This window comes from Micropterus dolomieu, linkage group LG05, assembly GCF_021292245.1.
Source record: "Micropterus dolomieu isolate WLL.071019.BEF.003 ecotype Adirondacks linkage group LG05, ASM2129224v1, whole genome shotgun sequence".
Taxonomy (NCBI): Eukaryota; Metazoa; Chordata; class Actinopteri; order Centrarchiformes; family Centrarchidae; genus Micropterus; species Micropterus dolomieu.
Window position 1 is genome coordinate 8,579,576 of NC_060154.1, and position 24,768 is coordinate 8,604,343.

Below are 24,768 nucleotides of genomic sequence, written 5' to 3' on the forward strand. Positions count from 1 at the left end.
GACCAAGACAGCAAGTCTTTGTGATGTATCAAGAGCCACGGTATCCAGGGTAATGTCAGCATACCACCAAGAAGGACGAACCACATCCAACAGGATTAACTGTGGACGCAAGAGGAAGCTGTCTGAAAGGGATGTTCGGGTGCTAACCCGGATTGTATCCAAAAAACATAAAACCACGGCTGCCCAAATCACGGCAGAATTAAATGTGCACCTCAACTCTCCTGTTTCCACCAAAACTGGGTCAATATACACGGCCGGGCTGCTATAGCCAAACCTTTGGTCACTCGTGCCAATGCCAAACGTCGGTTTCACTGGTGCAAGGAGCGCAAATCTTGGGATGTGGACAATGTGAAACATGTATTGTTCTCTGATGAGTCCGCCTTCACTGTTTTCCCCACATCCGGGAGAGTTACGGTGTGGAGAAGCCCCAAAGAAGCGTACCACCCAGACTGTTGCATGCCCAGAGTGAAGCATGGGGGTGGATCAGTGATGGTTTGGGCTGCCATATCATGGCATTCCCTTGGCCCCATACTTGTGCTAGATGGGCGCGTCACTGCCAAGGACTACCGAACCATTCTGGAGGACCATGTGCATCCAATGGTTCAAACATTGTATCCTGAAGGAGGTGCCGTGTATCAGGATGACAATGCACCAATACACACAGCAAGACTGGTGAAAGATTGGTTTGATGAACATGAAAGTGAAGTTGAACATCTCCCATGGCCTGCACAGTCACCAGATCTAAATATTATTGAGCCACTTTGGGGTGTTTTGGAGGAGCGAGTCAGGAAACATTTTCCTCCACCAGCATCACGTCGTGACCTGGCCACTATCCTGTAAGAAGAATGGCTTAAAATCCCTCTGACCACTGTGCAGGACTTGTATATGTCATTCCCAAGACGAATTGACGCTGTATTGGCCGCAAAAGGAGGCCCTACACCATACTAATAAATTATTGTTGTCTAAAACCAGGTGTTTCAGTTTCATTGTCCAATCCCTGTAGCTCTATGGTGCTTTCAGCCACATTTAACCCAGCATTTTGTTTTGCTCACGAACACCACCAAAATACTAATTCATATAAAACTGCTCACATCTGCTCTCAGCCCAGGGAGTCACATAAGCCAGTTGTACACTACCAACCTATCAAAAGACGGTGGGGAGTTGAAATAACTGGTGAACAAAGTCAAACATTCAAGTGTAAACAGGCCTTCTCTAGCTGTGACTTTATAAACACTTCTTCTCTACTATCTCACTCATGTGCTGCTTTGCCAATGGACACAAACCTACTGTCTGGTAAAAGCATGTTGCCTGGTGCAGGCCTTGCCCTACCTTGCACAGTGTAATCTGCATGCAGTTTTACTTAAGCAGTTTGCATTTTGTAATGTATACATCTCTTGTGTTATTTACATTTATCTTTATTCATGTATATTATGTTGATTTTATACAGAACCACTTTTTCACAATAGTGTGGTATATGAACATGGTTGTGGTGGTGGGAATAAAAGCATTGGGATTGAAGACATCTGCGCGGTTCTCATCACCTGCAGTGGGTTACTAATTAAGTGAATCCACCATAGAAACAGCAGGGAAGCTGCAACTTCCACTAGGATGTCCATGTGTTCTGTGCGCTCGCACTTACACAACCTGTAAGTAGGCAAGAATTTGCTGACATCTTAAAAAGTTGACACCAGGTAACACCAGTATAAAAGCGCATTGCTGCAAGTTCTTCTGCCCATCATTTTCAGGCTTTTACTGCATTGTTTGCCCATGCATCTGATTATTCTGAAGACACAAACAATAAAGTTTGCATTAATTCACTGAGTGTATTCTAAGATTGTGGAAATTAAATATGCTAAACGCATAAAATGTTAATGACTCAACTGTCCAGAGATTTTAATATCAAATGCAATGATTCAAAGTAATTGAGCCATAAGGCAAAAGACAGTGTGGGTGTACAATCAAGCATGATTCACAGATGAGAGGATGGATAATTTTTTATTCAAAACTGGAAGATCTGTGTTTGCAGTCTGAACTTTCCATTGTTTTAAGGAGGAGGAGGGGGAGGAAGGATGGAGGGTCTGTGGTGAGAAAACATTTGACGCACACACATACATGCGTGTCTGCACCTGCATACATGACAAACACAAGCCCACATTTGATATGACTCACTGATGAATCAATTTTACAGAACAGACTGGCCAATAATGATTACAAATAAACAGCCACAGACATGAACAGTGCCCCTAGTGGCTGTTCACACACTTTCATAATGGAGGATGCTTATTACATCTTATAGTGTTGAAAAGACGTTTTTCCTGAGGGTGGTTGGTCCGTAGGTGCAAAAGGATAGGCAGTAAGGTCGCCAAAATTAAATACTGTATCTCCTTGACAGCATTGCTGTTGTCTGCAAATGGCAATCTTGCAAGATATTTGGTGCATGCTGTCATGATGAAGACCACTACTGAACATCAATTTGCAATGGCAACATGCGCATTAGATTAAGATATTTTTTGTGTTGTAGAAAAAGAATATTGCGATATATGAAAGGCCAAGGGGACACAGAAATCCTTTGGGTAAAATGAATATTCATACTAAATTTCAAGGTAATCTGGCTTGCAGTTTCTGAAATTGGCTCTGTAACTAAGTGCTGAATGTACCTGACTGACCGACTGACCAACTGACCTTTCTGAGGCCTCACCACCACCGGTGCAATAAGACTAGGAGAAGGTAAATGCAAAGAGTTTGTGTTTGTATATTAAAGCTTCTTGTGAGTTTGTCGCAAAACACTGTGAAACCCCAGTGTAGTATTTGTGGACATATTAAGGATAGCAAACAGACTAAAACACACAATGGGGAGGGCAAGGAACATCAAACAATCCTCAGGAGATATTATAACTTACCAGCTTCAAGTTTGTTGTTATCAAGTAGCGCAAAGCTGTGTCTTTAAAACCATCAATTACATCAGTATTATGCTTAAAAGTTTTTTTCATCAGTTACATTAGCATCTGACTTCACCCATAAACAGGAAGGGGTTCTGGATCAAACAGTTTAATTTATTTCCTGTGCAAATGGATCAACCTGATTAAATCCTCTCTCCACTAGGGCTGCAGCTAACGATGATCTTAGTACTTGAAGCTTCCACAGATTATTTAATCGTTTAAGAAGTACTTTTGCTTGGCAGCGGCGCAGGATCAGCTATTTAAGTTAATTCACGACTGTGACGTTACAACCCAAACTCACAGCCCAACTTGACGGAGAACAACAAACGCATGTGTATACATTTACAGCTGAGGATTGCGGCTTACTTTTGCTAGCCTTCAACTAAACAATCAGTCATGATTTCAGTTAAATACTAAAGTTGCTGTTACTGTTACCTTGTCTGTGGTCCACTCCGTGGACTTGATGATAGACCAGGTGCTTTCTGATTAGATGCCGTCGTGCTGTTGTGATAGGCCTCATGAGTTTCGTTTTACAGTGGATAGACTGACATTGCGTCGTCGTGCTGTTGTGATAGGCCTCATGAGTTTCGTTTTACAGTGGATAGACTAACATTGCGTCGTCGTGCTGTTGCGGTAGGCGACATAAGTTTCGTTTTACAGTGGATGGACGGTAACATTACAGAGTTGTTGTTTTCTTTTAGCTTGAAATAATCCCATTCTTTGGACACTTTCTTCTTCGTCCCTAGCTATTTTCTCTCTCGTCCTCCACTTTGCAAACGGTGCCATCATAATCACGTCGTGTTCACACAGCGTAAGCGGGAAGTGTGACAGTGATAAATGTCCTTGCGAAACAGTGTGCTATATAGTTATATGGATTAAACGAAGCATCGCTGCTAAGAATTTGTGTCAATGTTTTTTAGTAATCGAATTAATTGATGAATTGTTTCAGCCCTACTCTCCACACATGCATACATGCCCATGTACTGCAGCACCTCTATGATAAACTGAACATGCGTTTGTGCACATTCGACGGCTTAAAATATCATGCCACCCAGTACCACGCAATGCAGTCTGACACAAAAGTCCTGCCACAAAATTACTCCCTTTCTGCAGCTTATAAATGTTCAATCCTTGCTTTACAAAGGCAGTATTTGTTGTAAGGCCCTTGTGCTGGATGACATTAGAATTTATGATACTGTCACACCATATCAGGGAGTTAACAGTGCCAGGTGAAATTGTATGGATGGACAGAAGTAAACGTGTAAAAGTGTTTTAGTACAGTTTTTTGGCATAAATGAATCATCTAAGTTTCAGCCCAAGCCATAATTAGGATCTTGGAACAGCAGTTTGAGTGTTATTTGTACCTTTATTGCACTGATGGTAAAACTGAGACTTGAGATAATAAAATCCATCATGTATTTTATAACAGTGAGACGGTGTGTTACACTACAGAAACTCAGCTTCCACTCTCAATTACACCCATTGAACCTTTCCTTTATGATCCCCAGCACAGCTTTATATCAAGATTCATGTGTCCGTGTTTGTAGATATAATCCTGGAATCGCCCCATTTGTCTTGCCAATGGGCACTGTTCTTAATGCCAAATCCCACTGCACCATGTAACCAATCAGGTAAATGGATTTTATTTAATCCCATAAACTCTTGTAAAAACTGGGGCTGAGCATTGATTGATAATGGAGGGATGAATTGATTATTCATAAATACTGCTACTAAATCATACAACTTGGAAACAACCTTTCACAAACATATCTCCCTACCCTGTCCTTTTGATCCCTCCTTTTCCTCTTCCCTTTCTTGTTCCCCTCCACATGATTGTTTGTCTTTATGTGTGCACACAAAATGAATGGTAAAGACAGGGTATATACAGGAATCCTGAAGTAAAATTCAATACTTTTAAAAACCTTTTTCAAGACCTTTTCAACATATTTTAAGACTGCCGCGCCACTTTGAGCTATAACCGGTTAAGTCAGTAAATGTAAATGTATGTAAATTATGTTAGTATAGTCATTATATTTTCATATAATAGTACTGTATATAGCTTCCCACTATTATAATAATAATTCCAGTTAAAGCCATTTCATTTTGCCGTTGTTTTTTTATTCATTAACTTTGTGCAAGAAAAACGCTCTACATGGTAGTAGTTAGTCTCTAACTAATGCGTCAATAATCATAACTATTTATGCAGGACGATGACTTTTTTTAAATTATCTTGCTCCATTCAGGCTGTGACTGATCTGTTCACGAAAAGTGACATTGATGAGCACATCGGCTTTATGAAAGTCAGTGCAAAGACGTGTAAAGCCGCGATTTCCTGTTGGCCGGCGTGAAGCAACGTGAAGGGGGGCGCCGGCAATGCGAAGGCGAAGCGAAGGCAACGTGAAGGAATTCGTGCGAGTTGAATATTTTCAACTCAAGCGAGAAATTTGCATGACACTGAGTCACGATAGCCTATCAACGTTGAGTTTGTCCGTACGTCACTAACAGCTTCAGAGCGTTGTGTGGAGAGGGCCAGGCAGAGCGGGCGACTGAAAATCTGCTGGATGGCTAAGAGCTGCTAAACTTGGGGGTTAGGAGCAGGGAGCAGCGCACCAGCTTTTGGACAAATAAACACCCGTGGTCGGACTGGATTATGTTCTGACAGCTACACCGTTTGCTCGAGGGAGGAATTTGGAGATAACTGCTTTCATTAAATTAGCTTTTTACTTTAGTTTTTGGGATTACAACGTTGATTTATCTTAACTTCACTTCTCAGCAGCTAGATTCCGTGCACATCCGGTTCCAGTGTTAGCGCCGTTTGGCACTACTTCATATTTATATAAAAACCAGACAAAACTGGACATTGCTGGGAGAAAAGAAAGCGAGGAGGTTGAACTACCTGGTGAGTTCAGAAAACATGTGTATGTAACTTTATTCCAGCCTTCGTTATATTTTACTGTGACAAAGTTAGCATAGCCCTGATCGATCTGAACTCCATTCAGAAAACAAACATTTTAGAAGTTGTAGTCCTGCTGTCTTGCTGACAGACCTGACAAAGCATGAATTCATATGTTTAACAAATCTGCATCATATTGTAGTTAGTTCAGCATCAGTTTGATCCGTTTATTGCTATTTAATCACAGCAAAATGTTTACTTTGGTTTCATACAGTTGTACGGGGGCGGAACTAGACTGTCAGCACAGTGGGGGCGGGGCTTCATCGTGGGCCCACCTGCTACAAAGACACATTAACCAAGTTTTTAACCCCAGACTCACTCCGAAAGTCTGTCTGCTTCGCTGCTGCCGGAGCAGCCTTTCTACTAAATGTTTTTGCTTACACCAGAAGCGCTGCAGTCCGTCCATAGACGGAGTGCATCCAGGAAGCGTCCCAGCGTCAACCATAGACAGTAAATTACTGGACGAAGCCACCCCGCTGATTTCAATGGAGAGCAGAGAAGCCAGTTTTGGACCAATAAAATATTACTACAGGGTTACTTCCTGTTGGCACCAGCATCTACTGCGCATGATCGCGCAGCATAACCGTGGTTTAATGACGTAAAGAAACGGCAGAAACACCGTAATTCTGGTAGCTGTAGAGCTGCGCCAACAAAAACTTTCATGGCTCAGTGTGTTTGACTGACTCGGATCGTCACTCATTAATCCGCCCACTTACGTAGCGTCACTGATCGCCGAATAACTTACCGTAGTTGTTTTAGATTCACTGAAAGTTTATAATCTAAGCAATACGGTTACATGTGTGCAACGGGATGTCACAGGGTTTTGACGTCACTTTTGGGCCTACATGGAACCGTCCGTGCAGGCTTTGGTCGGCTTCACTGTTTCAACTGTGGCTTACCCCCTTGGCATCAACCAGCACAGCGCAGGTGAACCGGGCAGGATGTCAGACACAGAAACGGCAGAGAAATGGTCAATTTTCAAAATAAAATACCCGTTACAGATTCCGATCGTATATCAACAATAAGCACAGTTAAATCAGACAAAAAAGAAACATTTTTACTACGTAGCCTACTTAATCATAGTAGAAGCACGAAAAGCAAGCACTAATCACCAAATCAACAAAATCTAAACATGTCGGCAAAGTCCGGCAGGTAAAACGCTCTTATTCTGAAATGCTCCCTGTGGTAGTTGCTGGATGCACCCGTCAAGACGAGAAACGAAAGCGATCCACAGAGAGCTCTGAAGAATGTAGTAGAAGCACAAAAAAAAAACAAGTAATTACCGTGGGGCAGGCTACACGCTTCGCTGCAGAAATGCTCCTGAGAGGCTTCCAGTGGAGGTTGATGCCGTAAAGAAATTTGTGAAAATGTGCTAATAAGTTTGCCATTTGTTTGAAATACAAATGTTACTTTATGATTTATGTTTATTAAAACGTGTCTGTTGCGGTCGGTTGTGCTAGTAAATAAGTTTTCTGGTTCGCACGGATCTACTTTTAGGGGTGTATGACAGTGAAACACTCGCATGGTAGATCCCTGCGCCTAACGTTACACAGAATAATCGCACAGCCGCTAAAGTTACGTCCTGCCTATCAAGTGTTTTTGGCTATGCAATATAAATAAATACGTTCACCCACACTTTTAACTGACAAACTCTTGGGCACATTGAACAATATCTACAAAATTTAATACCTTGTTAAAGGGGCATTATGGAGTTTGCAGCGGCCACTAGCTGTGCGGTTCTAAGATTGCAACCAGGTGTGTGCTCGTACGCGTGCTCGAACTCATGAGCGAGCATAACCCGAAACACAACCACTTTCATACAGAAATACCACAATAAAAGCAGGAACACCAGCATGCAGGCTGTGGCTTTTCTCCAGACATGCTCAGGCCATGTTACTTCAACGTTCCCGTCTCAGAGGCAGATCAACACTGGCGCCGTACCTTTCATTCAACGCAGTGAGCCGCATATCGGCACAATCCTCCAGAAAAAAGGCAGAGTGACAGTGGCTATAGACAGACAGGGAGAACAGACAGAGCTGGAAACTCAGGTAAACTCCCACTGCAACGTTACATTAATAGATTTATCAACTGCAGGTTTAACTAATCCATGCTGAAGTTGTAATTCATGTAATCCATGCTCCTTACATGATAACGTTACATTTACTGCATTTAGCCGACGTGCTACAGCGTTAGCTCGCCAGCTGCTTTTCAGTAACCATCTTTACTATCTGTGAATCTGTCACCGGAGGCTCAGCAATGTCAGCACAGCTACATATATTGGATGATAATGAAACGGTCAGTGAGCTGGAACGGATATTATAACGAGATTGTGTCACAATTTATAACAGTTAGACCGCAGTAACTTTACTGTAACTAGTGATAGTAGATGGCTCTTCCTCTGTGTTGTGACCGTTTTGTTGCAGTGTTTTATGTTATGTGGGTCACGTTAGTTACAGCGACTCAGAAGCGGAGAAGCTGTATATCTGAGTATTGGTAAAACGACAATAAACATAACTCACTATAGGCTAACGTTAGTAAACAAGTCACTCCACATTTGCTTTTTACCGTTACATCCTTTCTTGCAGGCTAAATCAACAGTGGTACACAGGATAGTAATATGGGTGACGTTAGTTGGTGAAGTAATGTGGAAGGGATTTAACTTTGCAACGGATAACATTGGCAACTGCTCGGCGTTAGCCCGCGAGCTAGCGTGACTTTCTGTGTTTCTCCAGCTTTACTAATGCTCACTTTGTTCTTACTGGACATAATCTGAACCTGTTTTGTCTGATGGGCTTCAGCACATAAGACTTTATTGTTGTTTTGTATCCTTACTTGGAGCCTGTGTTTTGCTGTGAGCCGGTTGTTTTGTTGTGTTAGTGGACTGCATGTCGTTAGCTGCTGTGTTGTCGCTGTAGTACGAGAGAGGCTCTGGAGCGCGCACAGGGCTGAAAGTGATCCGGAGACCTCACATTAAAAGCAGAATAGTGGCTGATGCAAGCACCGGAGAAAACAGGCATGTGCTTCATTTCTAAGTCAGTTTTGAGCCCATTGACTATAAGGCAATGAAAATTTGATTAATTTCATTGAAAAACTTACATATAGCCCTTTTAAATGGTGATTGAGACTTTTTAAAAGCCTTAATTTTCGCAAAATTGATTTATTACCTTTTAAGACCTAAAGATCCCGCGGACACCCTGGTTTAGGCTACTAGAGATAGGTAATATTAATGGCGTTCATATTATCAACCCTAGTGTTTTCCATAGCCAACTAAAATATCCCCTTTCCTTTACCTCAAGAAACGTAGCTTAAGTTCAGCAAGTAACAGTCACTAACAGCAACTTACAGTTTCACTATGTATCACTCACTAGTTGAATCGATCTTCCTTCACCATGTCTGTGTGTGGCTGTGTGTCTCTCTCTGTTTGGAGAACGGCAGCCTCCCTCAGGGTCCTAGTGCCTGACCACAGTAGGGATTTAAATTATAAAGCAGAGGAAACAACCAAAGGGATTTTTTAAACCAATAAACACAAATTAGATTTGTATGTGTATATAGTGTTTATCAATATTCTTGATTCTCTTTGTTGAGTACATGTCTTAACTGTAATTTTGAACTGCAATATTTCGGGGGGGCTTAGCCCCCCTAACAACGTCCATGGTTAATTCAATACAAAATCCTTGTACTGAGAGAGAGAGAGACTCCTGCATCAGTTCTCCTCTGGGCACTGTTTTCTGCTTTCCCAGCAGCCAATCATACATCTCTCAGTTACCATCTCAGCTATGACTTGGCTACGAATGCAGTCTGTTTGCCAGTGAGAAAGGCATGTGAGAATGTGTGCATGCGATGTGTGAGAGTGAGGGAACAAGACACAGGCAGAGGCATACAGTTGATTGCCAGTCAGATTATGAGGCAGCCCAGAATGAAAAATTTCCACATGGGCAGTATGCCGTTCTGCACACAGTGTGTTACCAGGGTGTGTGTGTGTGTGTGTGTGTGTGTGTGTGTGTGAGTGTGTGTGTGTGAGAGAGAGTGTGGTCTTGTCCAGATGAGGCTTGATAGAAAGTTGATATGTATCAGTAACTCAGATGCAGCCTGGTCACGTCCTCCTTCCACGTGCCCCAAGGGAGCATGGGAAATTACTTTGTTTGTAGGAAAAACAATTATCAAAATGAGGACAGAAAAAGGGGGTGGTAATGAGAAAAGGAAGAACACAGTGTCAGCTGTGCGTACTCTGAAGAGACACAGAAGTGGTGAGCATTAAGTTAAAATAGATGAGATCAGCAACAAGCGCTCTGTCTTCTCCATCTCTTTTCCCTCTCATTGAGATAGGATCCTAAAAAGATGGCCCGAATTCCTGTGGATTACATCTGCCTTATTCCCTCCCAACAATCTAATCTCAGTTCACTCTGGTAAAGGCAGACCGCTGACTCCACTCCTCCCCTGTTTACACCCAGATTATAGGTTTAGTTGGAAAAGGAATGTCCTGACTGTCTATGGTTCATTAAAACAGTGGCTTATTGAAACCCTATGACTGCATCTTGCACCTTCTCACTGTCACAGTCCTCAAATAAAGATCCACTGATATCATCAAAAGTTGGAGTGCTGTTTGTCTCTGAAAGGATAGGCGGGGGGAATGAAAGTGAAAGTGACACAAGGATGGTGAGAGGCAGAAAGAACGAAGAGATGTGGTGAAACCACCATGAACCACAAGATCTGGAACCACTTTGAGGGAACACACCATCAATTCCAGGGTCACTCTAATGCACGGCAATCTGGTGTTACATAACCTGCAGGTTGAGTGAGGCTGTAACAGACTGTATCTACCTACCCTCATTCAGTTGTATCCAAACTTGAACAGTACAGAGTCCTCAGCTAGGAACATGGGTCATCCTGCTGGCTCTGTCTGGTTGTACACACACACCACGTGCAACCGTTGCAGAGGGCAGGTATCTAAATTATGACTCATGAACTGTTTGATTTTTCTCCCATCCTTCTCCTGCCATTCTTGACAGTATGAACTACAGGAGTGAGAGAAAATGATGCAGCTGTTTCAACAAATCTAATCTGTTCTTCTTTTTGTAAAGCCGAAGGATTGTGCACTACCTGCTCTGTGAGTATGTGCTGCTAACTTTGTGTACACATGCTGTGTAAGCTGAGACATTGTTCTTAGTGACTGCATGTTATGTAACACGCTGGTACTTCTAAAACAACAAAAAGGGGCCACTGCAGGAGATTTCTGCTACAACTGATGCACTAAAGTTATGCAAAATGGAGGACAGTGTGACTGTATAACAAGCAGCACTCCTAAAGCAGTGGCATGCATGCACAGACACACAAATAACAATGCACACAGAAACGGATGCATACAAGCTTGCACCATGTAGAACTCCATTGCTGTGCTCTAATAATACAGTATATAAGGGTATAAAAAAGTATGAGATCTGTGCTGGATTACACCCTGCCCCCTTCTCCCTCTCTGACTCACACTGTGATTAAAAAGAATATGAAAAACCCTTACTGCGGATATTTTGTAAGAGTGTACATTTTAAATATTTTATCGAGGAATAAGATTTCAGAGATTATTATGAGATCTGTTAGCTTCGGGGCATTTAAACGAAAAACTTGGGCCAGTACATAAAGTAAACACTCACTAATAGTTTGTCCCTGAAATGGGGGAGCAGGATGCTTGTAATTCCAATTCCTACTTTTGTTAAAGGCAAAAGCAGCTAAAGAGATGCTGATGTTGCTTTGAAACATTTGGGGAATAATGTGACATGACCAGCAACAAATGCTGCTGAACAATGCTGACACTCTCCATTTTAGTTCACAAGTTCAACAGTCACAAATACAACTATTTGCTGTAGCCTCATGACGTGCCAGAGGGAAAAAGAAAGCACAAAACAAAACATTGTGATTCTGTGAGAAAAAAGAAAAGCCCTCAGTATGGGTGGGGAAAAGTTTGTCAAATGTCCTTTATGTGTGTTTAATGTAAATTAACATCAAACAACCTTAAAAGTTGACACACACTGCTGAAGTATAACAGCCTAGTTAGACAGCCCATTCTCACTTCCTGAGAAATAAGACAGGAAGGCATTCTTATTCCTGCATCGCCCTCACCAACTATAGAGAGTGGTTGACATTGTGGTAAAGTGAGGGGAGTAACTTCCTTTTCTTTCAAGTTCCCTTTTAATTTGGCAAATTGCACTCTGGTCACATAGGTTCGCCTAGCCCATTTGTTTTGGAAAGGATGCTAAATGACAAAATATGAATCTTATACAGTCCCTGACCAATGAGGTCAATGAAGCACTGAATCTCTGAAAAACTGTTGAAAGTTGGCAGGAGCAAAGAGTCTGTGGTGTAATGAGAAACACTGTAAATCATCCTCAATCCAGTTCACATAGACTCCCATTTATTTCTACCTTTCCCCCTTCTTTATTACTGCTATTTTCTTCTGTAGTGTCAAAGCAAAGCACAAAAGGGTCAGATTATTTTGGCTTGCAGGCTATATGTTAGTACCAGGTTATTTTTGCAATTCTTGCCCCCTGCATGAGACAGCAGCCGGTATAGCCAGTGAAAGCTGACATCCAAGAACAAATAGAAATTAATGAGTCAACTCATTTCTTTTTTTGTGACAGTGCTTGAAGTCTGATATATACAACGACACGTGAGGTTATAAGAACAGTCTGTGGGTGAATGTGGAGGAACTCCTCTGAGGATGTAAGCTGTGAAAACAATTACTGCTACATCAAACTGTAATACCGTATGTAAAAGCCCCAAAACACAGGAGCAGCTAGAATTACACAGTAAAAGGGATAGATAAGAACAACAGTTTTTAGGGGAAAAGTCCAGAAAAGGAGGCTCCATCTCCGTCCTTCCCTGTTGAAGCTTAACAAACTGCTAAATGATATTGGCATGAAAATGAATCAGACTAACAGAATATCAAACATCCTTTGCGGCCATCTTTCATTATAGACAGATAGATAATGAACAGTATTCAGCAAATTCTTCTTTCAGTGCTCCTCAGCAGTATCTTACAGTGGGACTACAAATGAGAGGTGCTTTGTGCTGTGTGGTTTAGTTTTACTGATGCTTTCTCTCAGTTGCAGTTCTCTCTGTACGTCTAACTCCCATGTCTCCCTGTCTTCCCTTTCTCTCCCTGCTGATATGTTGAAAATCAATGGCTCCTCTATTCTGTGGAAGGTCTGGTGTCTGCTAATGAAATCCTATCTGCTATGAGTCATCCATCTGATAGCTGCTGGGACAACGACTGGCAGAAAGTCCGTCTCTCCAGCATCATTTCTGAACATGCACACCTTTAGCGGCCCATATTTAATTGAGTGCAAGTCACACGCGAGCACTGTCTGGACTGCTATGGTCAAAGTATTCTCAAGGCCAGTAGCTTTGAACATACAGGTTTTAATATACATTTTTCATATAATAAAAAGTGAAAGCCAGGTTTTTTATTTTTTTCCACACACTAATATTGACTGGTTGATAATCTTGGATAAAATTTCAAGTTATAGGAGGAGTGACAATGACCTCATGTCATGTCTGCAGACACATCTTTGCTTTTGAGTCACACAAATCGGTGCATATCCACAGACTAAATTACAAAGTGTTAAAATACCCTTGCATGCAAGAATGAACGAAGTAACTATGAAGAGGGATTTTTTATTGTAAAGCCTCACGCTCACACAAACAGGAACTTCCCATGACAACAGTAAATGTCTGAAAACATGTCACACACAGCTGGTGAGGCAGTTCTGCACACGTGTTTCTTGTATCCTCAAAACACTCAGTTCATCCCCGTTTTATAAATCACATTTCTCTTACCATAAATACCTACATCTCTCTCTCTCTGCAGCCCTCTAACCTTTCAATCCCTCTCTCGTCACTACATCTCTCAACTCAACCAGTATCAATCTAAACGCTGTTAATCTCTTCCTGTAGCTGTGTCTCTGCGCTACTGTGCTAGTGCATCCTCCACTGATTGAAACCGACATCTGTTTGTGCTGGTCTGGCTTGCAGCCATACAGTAAAAATACACACAGAGTGCGAGACCCAGACACATCCACAGATATGGAAAAGAGGGGATTTGTCACACACGCATGGACAAATACAATGGCATTTTTTCTAATAAACCTAGAGCTGAAAGGAAACATATATATATATATATACATACATACATACATACATACATACATACATACATACATACATACACATAATGTATTATAAAATGAAAGGAGGAAGGAAGGGACATGAAAACTTTAACCTAAAAAGAAAAATCAAAAAACTGATGTCAGCAGTCTGTCTTGTATTTCATGGCCTATTTTCTTCTTCGCTGTTATTATTACTTACTTACTCCCGCAGATAGTTGGGACAAATATACAATGATTTCATCATGTTGAAATACTTAAGCTAACATATCAATGATACAATGCAGGTTTTTATGTCAGCTTCCAAAATCAAAAGGGCAAACAGTTCTTACTAGAGTCAACCATCAGGATGAAACACATTTAAAAAAGGATTATATTTTCTTCACTTTCATTACCAGAAATGCAATGCAGGCAAGAGATGTTATGGTTAAAATGGGGGCATTATTCTAAATGTATCATTATCATGATTATAAATTGCTTTTTGTTCACATTTAATTCCCTCTATTCCTGCCCATGTAACCCACTGCAGAGTAAGTCATGCTATTTTCCTGGGGCTTGTTGAAAAGTATTCTGGGAAACTAAGGAAATCACTACTTGAAGTAGATGACGCAAGTTGAAGGTAAGTGGGCACTCCAAAAAACAAAACAAGGCGCCTCATCAGTGCACAAATACTCATTATGGTCATGTGTGCTGATGTTTAACGAAGAGAAAGACCAGACAAATTTAATCCATTTAACTGCAATAAGATTTCCCGTTAATTTATTAATTAAGTACAGTCGAAGAAGACTGAGCCAAGTACTAAGAGTCAGCTTGGGAGCTGAATACATTAATAATTATAATGGAATAATAGAAGCACATTAATATTATATAGCCAAATAAATCCAACTTCCCTGAGGGTTTCCCTGCCACCATAATATGACAGACAGTGCTGGAGGAAAATGGTGAAGGAAAGGAAAGAAGGGAAGCATTATCCACATCCTACACGACATTTGAACAAAGATATAAATGCAAATACAGACAGGTAAAATGACACCTAGTCTGCGCATCCCCCTCCAATAATTTCACTCACCACATGAGCTGATCAGACTCAAAGCCAAAAGCCACAAACAAGGAAGAGACTCAACAAAACACAAGCCTTTCATGATCATTGCACTGTCCTCTTCGCCTCCCTCTGTATCTGTCTTGCCCTCTCTTTCCAGGGCAATGACACGCATTGCTGCTCTCCATGTATCTCTTTCATTCTCACACTGTCCTACCTGGACATTTAGTTTATCTGCTACTTCCTGGCATCTGCTTTATAGCTCACTCTCCCTCTCTCCACTCTCCCAGTTTGTGTCAGCTTCTTTCTCTGTGTGTCTCATTCATTGTCTGTTTCTCCTCTAATTGGGTACTGTGGATAGCTCCCCATTCTGCACTGCTATGGACTCTGTAAAAGACACTATTATGAAAGCATTTTTAATGTGTGTGTCTCAGGACTATGAGAGAGCGAGATACAAGGAGACCTTGCAGAGAGTAAGGCTCACAGAGCATATAGGCTGTGACCTTAACTCATCCTTGTGGTGTGTGTGTTTGTATGTGTGTGTGTGAAAGGACACACAGATGATGAGTCAGTCAAACAGACACTGCAGCGTGTCATTCAAAAACAATTCACAAATAAAACTTATGTAACAATCAGTGACAACACCACAGCACAGAAATCATCATCAGAGTACCGAACTACATTTAATTGGTTCTCGTCTGAATTCTGCTTGTTGACTGATCCACCCGAGACTTTTCCTGCCATAGTCAAAACCATGACAAAAAAGACACGCATGGTGCCATCACAGTGATGGCATTAGTGTTACAGCAGCAGCCACAACACTAGACCTTTTTTTGATAAAACTAGAGCCACTCCTTAAATTAGACCACATTGCTTTGACAGCAATTCACCTACTGTTTTGACAGCAGGCTCCTCTAATCTCTGTGTGGGCCCTGTTAGGCTGAAAACAGCATCCCTAGTGTGCGTGTTAACAGGCTGTGCTACTTCCTGTTTGCTTTTTATGTGCTATGTGTAACATTTCAATTTAAAGTAGACTAACGGAGGCGGCGTGAGTCAACCCGGGCGCCCCACCGTGGCTTCGGGGGCCCGCAGTGAATAAATGCCCAGAGTTTGAAATTAAAGGGACTTGCGGTTACGGAGATACAAAATGAATGTATGTCTATGGAAGAGTTATTTTATGTACGAATAATAGCGCCACCTAGAAGCCGATTGACACCAAATGTCACACAGCCCCTTGAGAGGGCGTTCCCGCTAAGGTCCGTGAGTTTGGTGTCAATCGGACGTTGCAAACCTGAGATATGACATCACATCCTGTTTTTAGTGTTTTTCGCAAACAATTGTTAATTGGGACACTTTTTGGCGTATCAAAATTTCCTCTACAAACTTTTATCATCTTGATCCAGAGATGGCCCTTGCCAGGTTTGGTGCCGATTGGACATGGCACTTTGGAGGAGTCTTGAATAGTTTTGAGAATAGTTTTTTCAGTTTTCTCGATTTTGCGAGGGGAAAAAAAAAGGTTTAGGCGGAAATGGGCATGGCTTATACCACAAGATTCAGCTCGATCCTTTGATATGCTCCTTCGCATGTGGGAGTTCCAAGCCAAAGTGACCTTGGTTATAGTGCCCTCTGGAGGTAGAAGCGTGCAAATTTTTACACCTGAGGTCATTGACGAGACCTGGACCTACATTCTGAGTTTTGCGTCTGTAGCACTTACCGTATAGGCTGCAGTATAAGTTTTTGTAAACCATAATGATTACAATAGGGTTCCACACTCTGCTGGTACTGGGAACCACAATGCCTTGCATTCGCGGATTCCCAGCCCCACTTTGGCTTGGACTCCTAATAAACCAGTACAGCACTGATGGGAAGAAAATAAGCAACTATTGCACTGGACAGTGATTTTTAAAAGTATGAAAAAATTATTTAGTCAAGGAAAATCACCTGCTAAATCACGTGCAGTCCTTAAAGCACAGTCCTGTCAAACACTAGCCTAGCAGAGTCAGGGAATGTGAGAGGGGCCAGACGCATCTGCCATAGCGAATAAAACATTTGTCTGGTTAAGAGGCTAGTCAAACACACAAACAACTTAAGCATCAAAAACAGTCGTTTTAACCTGATGACATATTTGAAAAATACTTTTTTTCAAGTTGATTCTGATACGTCATTCAAGGAAACAGTTTGATTATGCTGCAAGAGAACCTCATCTTCCGCCAGCTGCCACTGGATTACACAAACATGTCTGTTTATCTGGCTCAGAATCTTGGGCATTATTACATAAGCTTTCGCTGTGTGTGTGTGTGTGTGTGTGTGTGTGTGTGGGTGGGTGTCTGTACAAAGGACAAGACAGAATTTATAAGGGCTGTTGTAAGGATGCTGTGCTGTTGTGTCTAAGAATGAATGAATATAGTTTTAGCAACAAGCAGATTCATAGACTGCTTTCCCTTCACCTCCTCCTCTCCTGAGTCTCTGCCCCTGCACATCTTTGTTCATTTGGGTCTCTGTCAAACTTATTGTCCAGCAAAGTCACAATGGAGCCACTCAATGGAGACACATTCAACAATGAGCTTTCCCCTGCGTCTGCCACACTTTAGGAGGAAGACACACACAAATATGTACTTTTATAATTGAACAGATATATACAAGCACAAGTTTTTCATGCCAGCATTGTCTAATGTTGTAAGTTGATTAAAGTTGTTAAAATGTTAGTCAGGGATTCAAGACTTCACTGACTTATCCAGAATACATACCAATGTCAGAAATCTATCACCTCCCCATCCCTTGTACATGTTTCATGAATTTGTGTGCAGCTGAAGAACATGCCGAAATTTAGCTATTTTCCCACCTAAATATATTCAGCATGCAATTACACTCATTGTATCTGAATTGGCATTTCAGTCATGCTTTTGAGGCGACATGTCAATGTACACCGTTGCTATTTGGACACACATGTACTATTTACATGTTATTAAAGCAGTAACATGCCACTTCTACTGTGCTCCAGTGTAGGAATTTCCTGAAGAACTACAAACAGCCCTGACATGACTGCCCCTAACATCAATGTGTCTGTTGGTCGCTTTCTGTCTCGGTTATATTTACAACTCTGTGATATATGCCTGGTGGCTGAACATACAAAATATCCAATTAATCACTATCTGGGGACTACAACAATCTAAGACCTGTGTGTTTACGTAACTGGCTGCTCCCGAGAACGTACTGCACAGACCTGACTGACACGCTGACGAGGAGGCTAAAACCCATGGGCAATAGCGACGTTCGCCAGTGCGCCTCTTAAGGTGTCGAGTGAGGTTTACTCACTGCACAGCATCACTGGCTTCCGTCAGTTTTACAGCTTTTATTCACTATGAAAAGTGGATGGATAGATATGTGAGTGTGTGTATGGCTGTGTCTACGGATGACTAGATTAGACTAATCCCAGGAGAAACACAGACTCACACTATGACTCATGATGGAGAATTAGTGACACAAATTTTGAGGAATGGCAGGGAGTTACAATTCTGCATTTCACATTCACGGTATGCTGCTCTGTTTCAACCCATCATAAAATATCTGCTAGGCGACTGAGGGCTGTTTCCGATGCATCAGCCCACATGAGTTATGTGTTTGGGCCGATGGCAAGACATTAAATTACTCATTTGGGACTGTAATGGGGAACAGTGTCACAATCTTCACATATAAAGCTTCAAGGGGAAATACATTCTCACCAACATGGACAGACCTGGTGCACCATCCCTGTGCCCACATCAACACACCAAATACCTAATTATTCAGAAATCAAAGAAAATTTGCACTTGGGAGCCTCTGCCCAGCACATAGCCTCACTGTCATTACCCGGGAAACCATATGTCAGCATCCTTCGGTGCAATAGTTAGAGCCAATTGGATGCAAGAAAGAAAAAACTTCCACTTAATGCAGCTTAGGGATTTGAAAGAGAAAAAATGGAATACATGACTCTGTTCCACACCCCCATTTTTTTTGCTCATGCCAGTAGGCCTTGAAGATGAAATAGCATATATGATTCATGCATTCAGCATCATCCTGCTGTCACATAGATAGTTGAATATCTTGAAACTAAGGTCTTTCAACATTTATTAGATGTTTATTCTCAAAAATCTGAAATAAAGCCATTATGACTAAAGCTAAATCTTAACTGATCAAGTTAAGATTAAGTCTATCAAGTTACATGATGCACATAAGGAGTAACTTCACAGATGTTCTTCTCTCTCCTCTCACACATGCACACACCCTACAAGATGTGAAAATAATGGTGCATCACACACACTACAGGATATTATTAAGATTATCTTTCCAGATGGAGGAATGCACCACCTCACTTGATCTCATGTGATGTCATTGGGAAGCAGATGTAAACAAAATGGAGACTGATGCGGTGCAACAACTTGATGTAAAAACAAAAGCAGAAGGCATGAGTCTGGATGAGAAAATGGTTCGGGAAGACACGGTTAACAAGGGTTGTCTATTGAGTGTTCAGCAAGAACTGGAGGTGAGATTTTAACATTCAGTTTTAATATCTGTCAACAGTAGTATGCTAACTAATGTTAGCCTCAAGTACAAGAATGTTTACCATTGCTTTGCAACACTGTCAGCTGCTCCGGGACTAACAGTTCCTTGTAGTCTCCTTGTAGACATCTCTCATTGCCTACTGTGGTCCCGCTCAGTAAGTACTGACATTATAGGGGAGACCCTAATGAGTCTGCAAGCAGTTCGGGAGGTTTAAGACCCCTCACGTTACCAGATGATCCTGGGATGAACAAGGTCCCAAGACCAGGTTTCTCCTCCAAATGTCGGGAGGGGTGGATCAGGGATAAATAGACTCAAAACTCCAGTAGCCTGAGCCTGGCTTTAGTTGATAATAGTGAAGGGTTAATGTCCTGTAGTCTAAGGGCTAGCACTACATCCATAAACAACACACACTAGTTATTCCACAGGGATCTCAGAAGCAATATCATGTTGTTTTCATTACAACTAAATTGAAATGGATTATCTTTCATGCTGAGATGCTTTGGACAAGCTGAGTCACTGGATATGACCCTGTATGCTTGTGTGTCATGAGCTCAACCAGATAGACAGGGAATTTAGAACTTTTTGTTTTTAATTGGTTCATAGCAAAACCGAAGTAATTATACTCAACTATGTGAGAATCCCCAAACTAAGCTATCATCAGAAAAGCAAATAATGATTAAGTTATCATTTCATATGATGTTAGGTAATAGACCATTACAGGAATGAAGTGGTACCCACCATTTGGCCATGTGTCCTCACTGCCCTCTACACTGTAGAATTCCAGTCAAGGGTTTATCCAAGTTTCAGCCCGGTGACCTCTGTACTGGGCCTCTGTGTGGCAGTCTGATTTATAACTAGGATTAACAAGACTACAAGTCCGAAGCCCTGCTAGCGGCCACGAGAGGCTGCCGTGGGTACATTAAAATCAAATGGGTTTTCCGCATTGGGATTTTATACCAATTGACCAATAACATTATGAGAAATCTTGTATACAGAGTCTACTATTTGGCCTGAAGGTGGTACAAGAGGTGTCCAAAATGCAAAATGTTTAGGCTCTCGGGAGCTTCAGAAAATGCCATGGTTGTTAGATTGGGAGGGGAAGTTTTGGTTTGATGGTAGTGCTACTGCAAAGGTCAGGTCACCTACTGCCTGGTAATCAACCCACTGGTTTTCAAGATAAAATGTTACTTTGACCAAACATGGTGCTAGATGAAAGCTTTAGAGGGTTACCAAATCAATTGTGGATCATTGTTTCCATAAAAGTCAGACATATCGTGACAATCTGTGTTAGTGTTAGGCAGGAAATGAAAATTGCCATCCTCAGGCACCGTAAGATTACTGGTCATTAAAAAAGACTAGTCACTGATGTCACGATGTTATCTAAATTTGTAAGTGATACTTTTTCTTATACACTTAGAAATTGAATTTATTAAACTTTGCTTTTGTCTTGATGATATCTGAGCCTCCTCCTTACAGCTCTTATTCTCAAAGTCCAACGGGATCCGGAATCCCAAGCTGCACCAGTATGATTACCTTAAGGAGAGTTGAGTAAATTACACACAAGTGCAGTGTCTCATGCATACAGAAAAGCACACAGGTGATTTGTTACTTGAAATGACATCTGCCAAGCAATAATGTATAGACACTGTGCACGACAACCACAGATGCAGTAATCCTACTTGCAGTAAACCCAGGAAATTCATAGCAAATGATCAAGGTAATTACTCTTACGACTGTTGTAAATTATAGGGGGAGAGGGTCTTTTAGAGAAAAAAAACAGCACAGAAAAATGCCTTTATAAAACTATAAACTAACTTTCATTTTGGTTTTACTGTAGGGAACTTGCCTTTTTCTAATTATCAATTGGAGGTCACAGTTCACCATCAGTTTTATTTATCACAACCTCCTTTTATCTGCTATCTAGTGTCTATGGTTGTCGTCACTAATACTAGCACAAACTAATGCCTGCCTCTTTCCCTTTGAACTAAAATAAAGTAATCACTCTATGTCTTCTACCATGGGACAACCATGATGGCATGGGGCTTTAAAAAGCAGAGCTAACAAGGATTAGCATCCAATTTTAACACCTGACTATAATCCTGCTCTCACACAGTCCATGCTAAGCCTGTGCTAGCCATGCTAATGGAAGGGAAGCGGTTTGCAGACAGTCTGTTTTTTTCTTTGCAACTGTTACCTAACAACTTGGCTCGTGACAAATGCAGTCGATGACAGAAAAGCATACTTGCAGGGGAGAGGGAGCAATAGATTTGCTCATCATTTCTTACTGTTGGAGAATTCTTAACTGAAAAATTACTTATTGCTGGATAAATTAGTACTGTTACTGTGCTACTTTTGGGCAACTCTGCCTTTCTGATTTTGAATCATAATCAGTGATTTAGTGCTTTTTAGCGCACACTACTATTCCTTTTTACTGATCAAACTGTACAAAAGCTAAACTTTACCTTAAATATACATATACAATATCACAAATTAAATACCACTTGAGGGGAAAAAAACAAATCAGTCACTTTGGGATGGTTCTTAACAATTGGCTATTTTGTTGTCTGTTATTAACACATTGAAGGATCTAATATTTATAATTATTTATCCTGCATCTATATCTGCACAATAAGCATAAGCTTTTTAGACATAACTGTGCATAACCTGGCTATGTGCTACAAAACAGCTCTCAAGGGCAGAAAGGGTGTAGCCTTTATCATGGTCACCATCTAAATTATATGCTTACAGAGCAGTTTGTAGTTTGTATAATGATGTGTATGTGACAAACAGTGTTGCTGTGACAATTGTTGTCTTTACAACGTGCTCCAGACTGTCAGGCCAACTACCATGCAACTGTCATGATACAGTTGCATGGCAGTTTAATACACTGTTACCAAACATTCAGAAAAAAAGCTTTTAAAGCAATTTTCACTGTTTAACATGAGGTAAGAACTTCCTGTTTGGTATGTGGTGGTGGTCAGTTTAGAATTTTATGTAATTTTCTGTGTTTTACCTAAGTGTTAACTTCCAAACCAGTCAGTAGGGTCAGCCTTTGAAATAAGAATTAATGTGGTTTAGGACTGTAAATTATATACTGTATGGCAGACAAGTATTGCTGAAAATCACATCCAAATTATTTGAAACTGCTAACTATCTGAGACCTGTCACAAAATCAGTATATAGGTTCCTGCCCACTTTTCAAATCCACACCTAGTTTTAAATGACCAAGCTACTATGTTACCATGAAACAACATTTTTTATTCTCCGGTGTGAGATTGCTGAGAGCCAACAACACATGACCGGGCAGCAATAACATCATTCCTTTTGAAACACTGATAGACAGACACACATCATACAAAAACACAACCAGACAGCAAGCTAATGAGATTCTTCCTTAGCAGCAGACACCATGGAACAGAGTTCATTTCCTAAACATACCGGAATAAACAGCTTGAATGCATGCAACATCGTCCAGCTTTTTTGGAACACAGACAAACAATTACCACTTTAAGGAAGTGTACGTAACTTAACGGTTAAAATTGTAAGCAATAATGACCTTTACATTTTTCGATTAATGTTATATCCTTAATTCCCCACGTTCGCTGCCTCAAATGTTGCTTATGTATCATGGACAATGAAAGATTACATAATTCAAGGTTGATTCAGTAAAAGTCAACATATTTAGGTTGTTCTGGTCAAACAAATGCCCAGTATTTGTTAAATATAGGATCTCTGAACAACATGAAAGATAAGAAATGACAGATATTCTATAAAACAGATGGATGGAAGGAGGCTTTCGTGTGCCAGCTGCAGAGCTGTAGGGATTCATCCCTCCATCACTGGCCTTCCCCCTGATGATGTCATCAATTAAAGGGACATAAATCTAAAACAAGTCATCAATTCTCTTTTTCCTCACTAGGCTCTACCCAATAGAGATGGATCAGTCCAACCATGGGTGGGTATAAATGTACGCATGCACCCTTCTGTACGGACATGTAATCCACATGCGAGTGCTGGGTAAAATGGCAATGTAGTGTGAACAGATACACAGCAGAGTCATATGGTACTGTGAGTGTGTATGCTTGCGTGTGCAAGTGCTTCAGAGTACACCATACAAAGAGAATTTATACAAGTGAGCCAGCTGGGCACATAAGCCCTGCTGCACAATAAATCCAAATAATCCTTTACGATGGGAAGCGGTAAAAGGGGGGTTGAGGGGTACGCAGACATATGCACACACACAGACTCACAAAAGGTACACACGGTTCAATTAGCCTCGCCATTGTGCCTCTGTAGACATTCAGTGGCTGTGCCCTTTTCCTAATAACATGCAAGTCACCGGAATGTATGCACTCAAAATAGCAGGGCAGCTTATGACATCTGAACCTCCCAAACACACACACATACACACGCTTGCCAGCAGATAAAGCGCTGTAAGGACATAAAGGGGTATAACCCTGAATTACAACAGAAAATAGGAAAGAATAATTGTAAAAAGAAACTCATCTTACCTTCCATCATGGTTGCAGATTTGCATTCCTCTATCTCCAAGGAGCCTGAAATGAAAGCAGGTGGTGTGTGGGGAGGGGGAGAAGAGAAGAAGCCCCCGGTTACCAGAGAGATACAGTAGAATTGATGGGCAGCAGAGTAACTGTGTGCATGTGGCTAACGCCCTGGCTAACTGTGAGCCTCCGACACCCCCAGACGTCGCCTGTCAACTAGCCCAGGAGGGACAGAGATACAGAGAGAGATAGAAAGAGAGAGAGGAGGGGTAGGGGCCTGGCGGGGCTAGCTGCCGATCAGAGCTGGGGCTTAAGCCATGGATGCTGCTGTTGCTGCTGCTGCTGCTACTGCGGCTCTAACCTACACATTCAGCCGAGGATGCTGAGAGGAGGGGGAAAAGCTAACTGGAGGAAAATAAATAAATAAAAGAGGCAGGGTAGAGAGAGGGAGGGAGGCAGGCACAGAGACTGAGAGGGAGGGAGGGTTATGTGTGTGTATGTGTGTTTGGCAAGGGGGGGTGGGGTGGTAGTGTTGAGGAGGGGCGGAGGCAGTTTGCTGAGGTCAGAGATGGTCTCAGCCAATCCCTGCAGCTCTTTGTAGAGTCACATGGCTTACAGCTTGAATCTCCTGACAACA

General features: G+C 41.6%; 1 protein-coding gene across 2 annotated transcripts in view; it reads right to left on the reverse strand.

Moving 5' to 3' along the window:
- sgip1a (SH3GL interacting endocytic adaptor 1a) overlaps nt 1-24,768 on the reverse strand; it is a 73,220-nt gene that overhangs the window by 46,242 nt on the left and 2,210 nt on the right. The window contains exon 2 of one of the 2 annotated variants that reach the window (XM_046049755.1): nt 24,141-24,185. The exons of the other annotated variant lie outside the window; for it this stretch is intronic. Coding sequence (XP_045905711.1) covers nt 24,141-24,150 — 10 coding nt within the window. The 5' untranslated portion in view covers nt 24,151-24,185. The remainder of the gene's footprint in view (nt 1-24,140; nt 24,186-24,768) is intronic. 2 annotated transcript variants of the gene reach the window in all.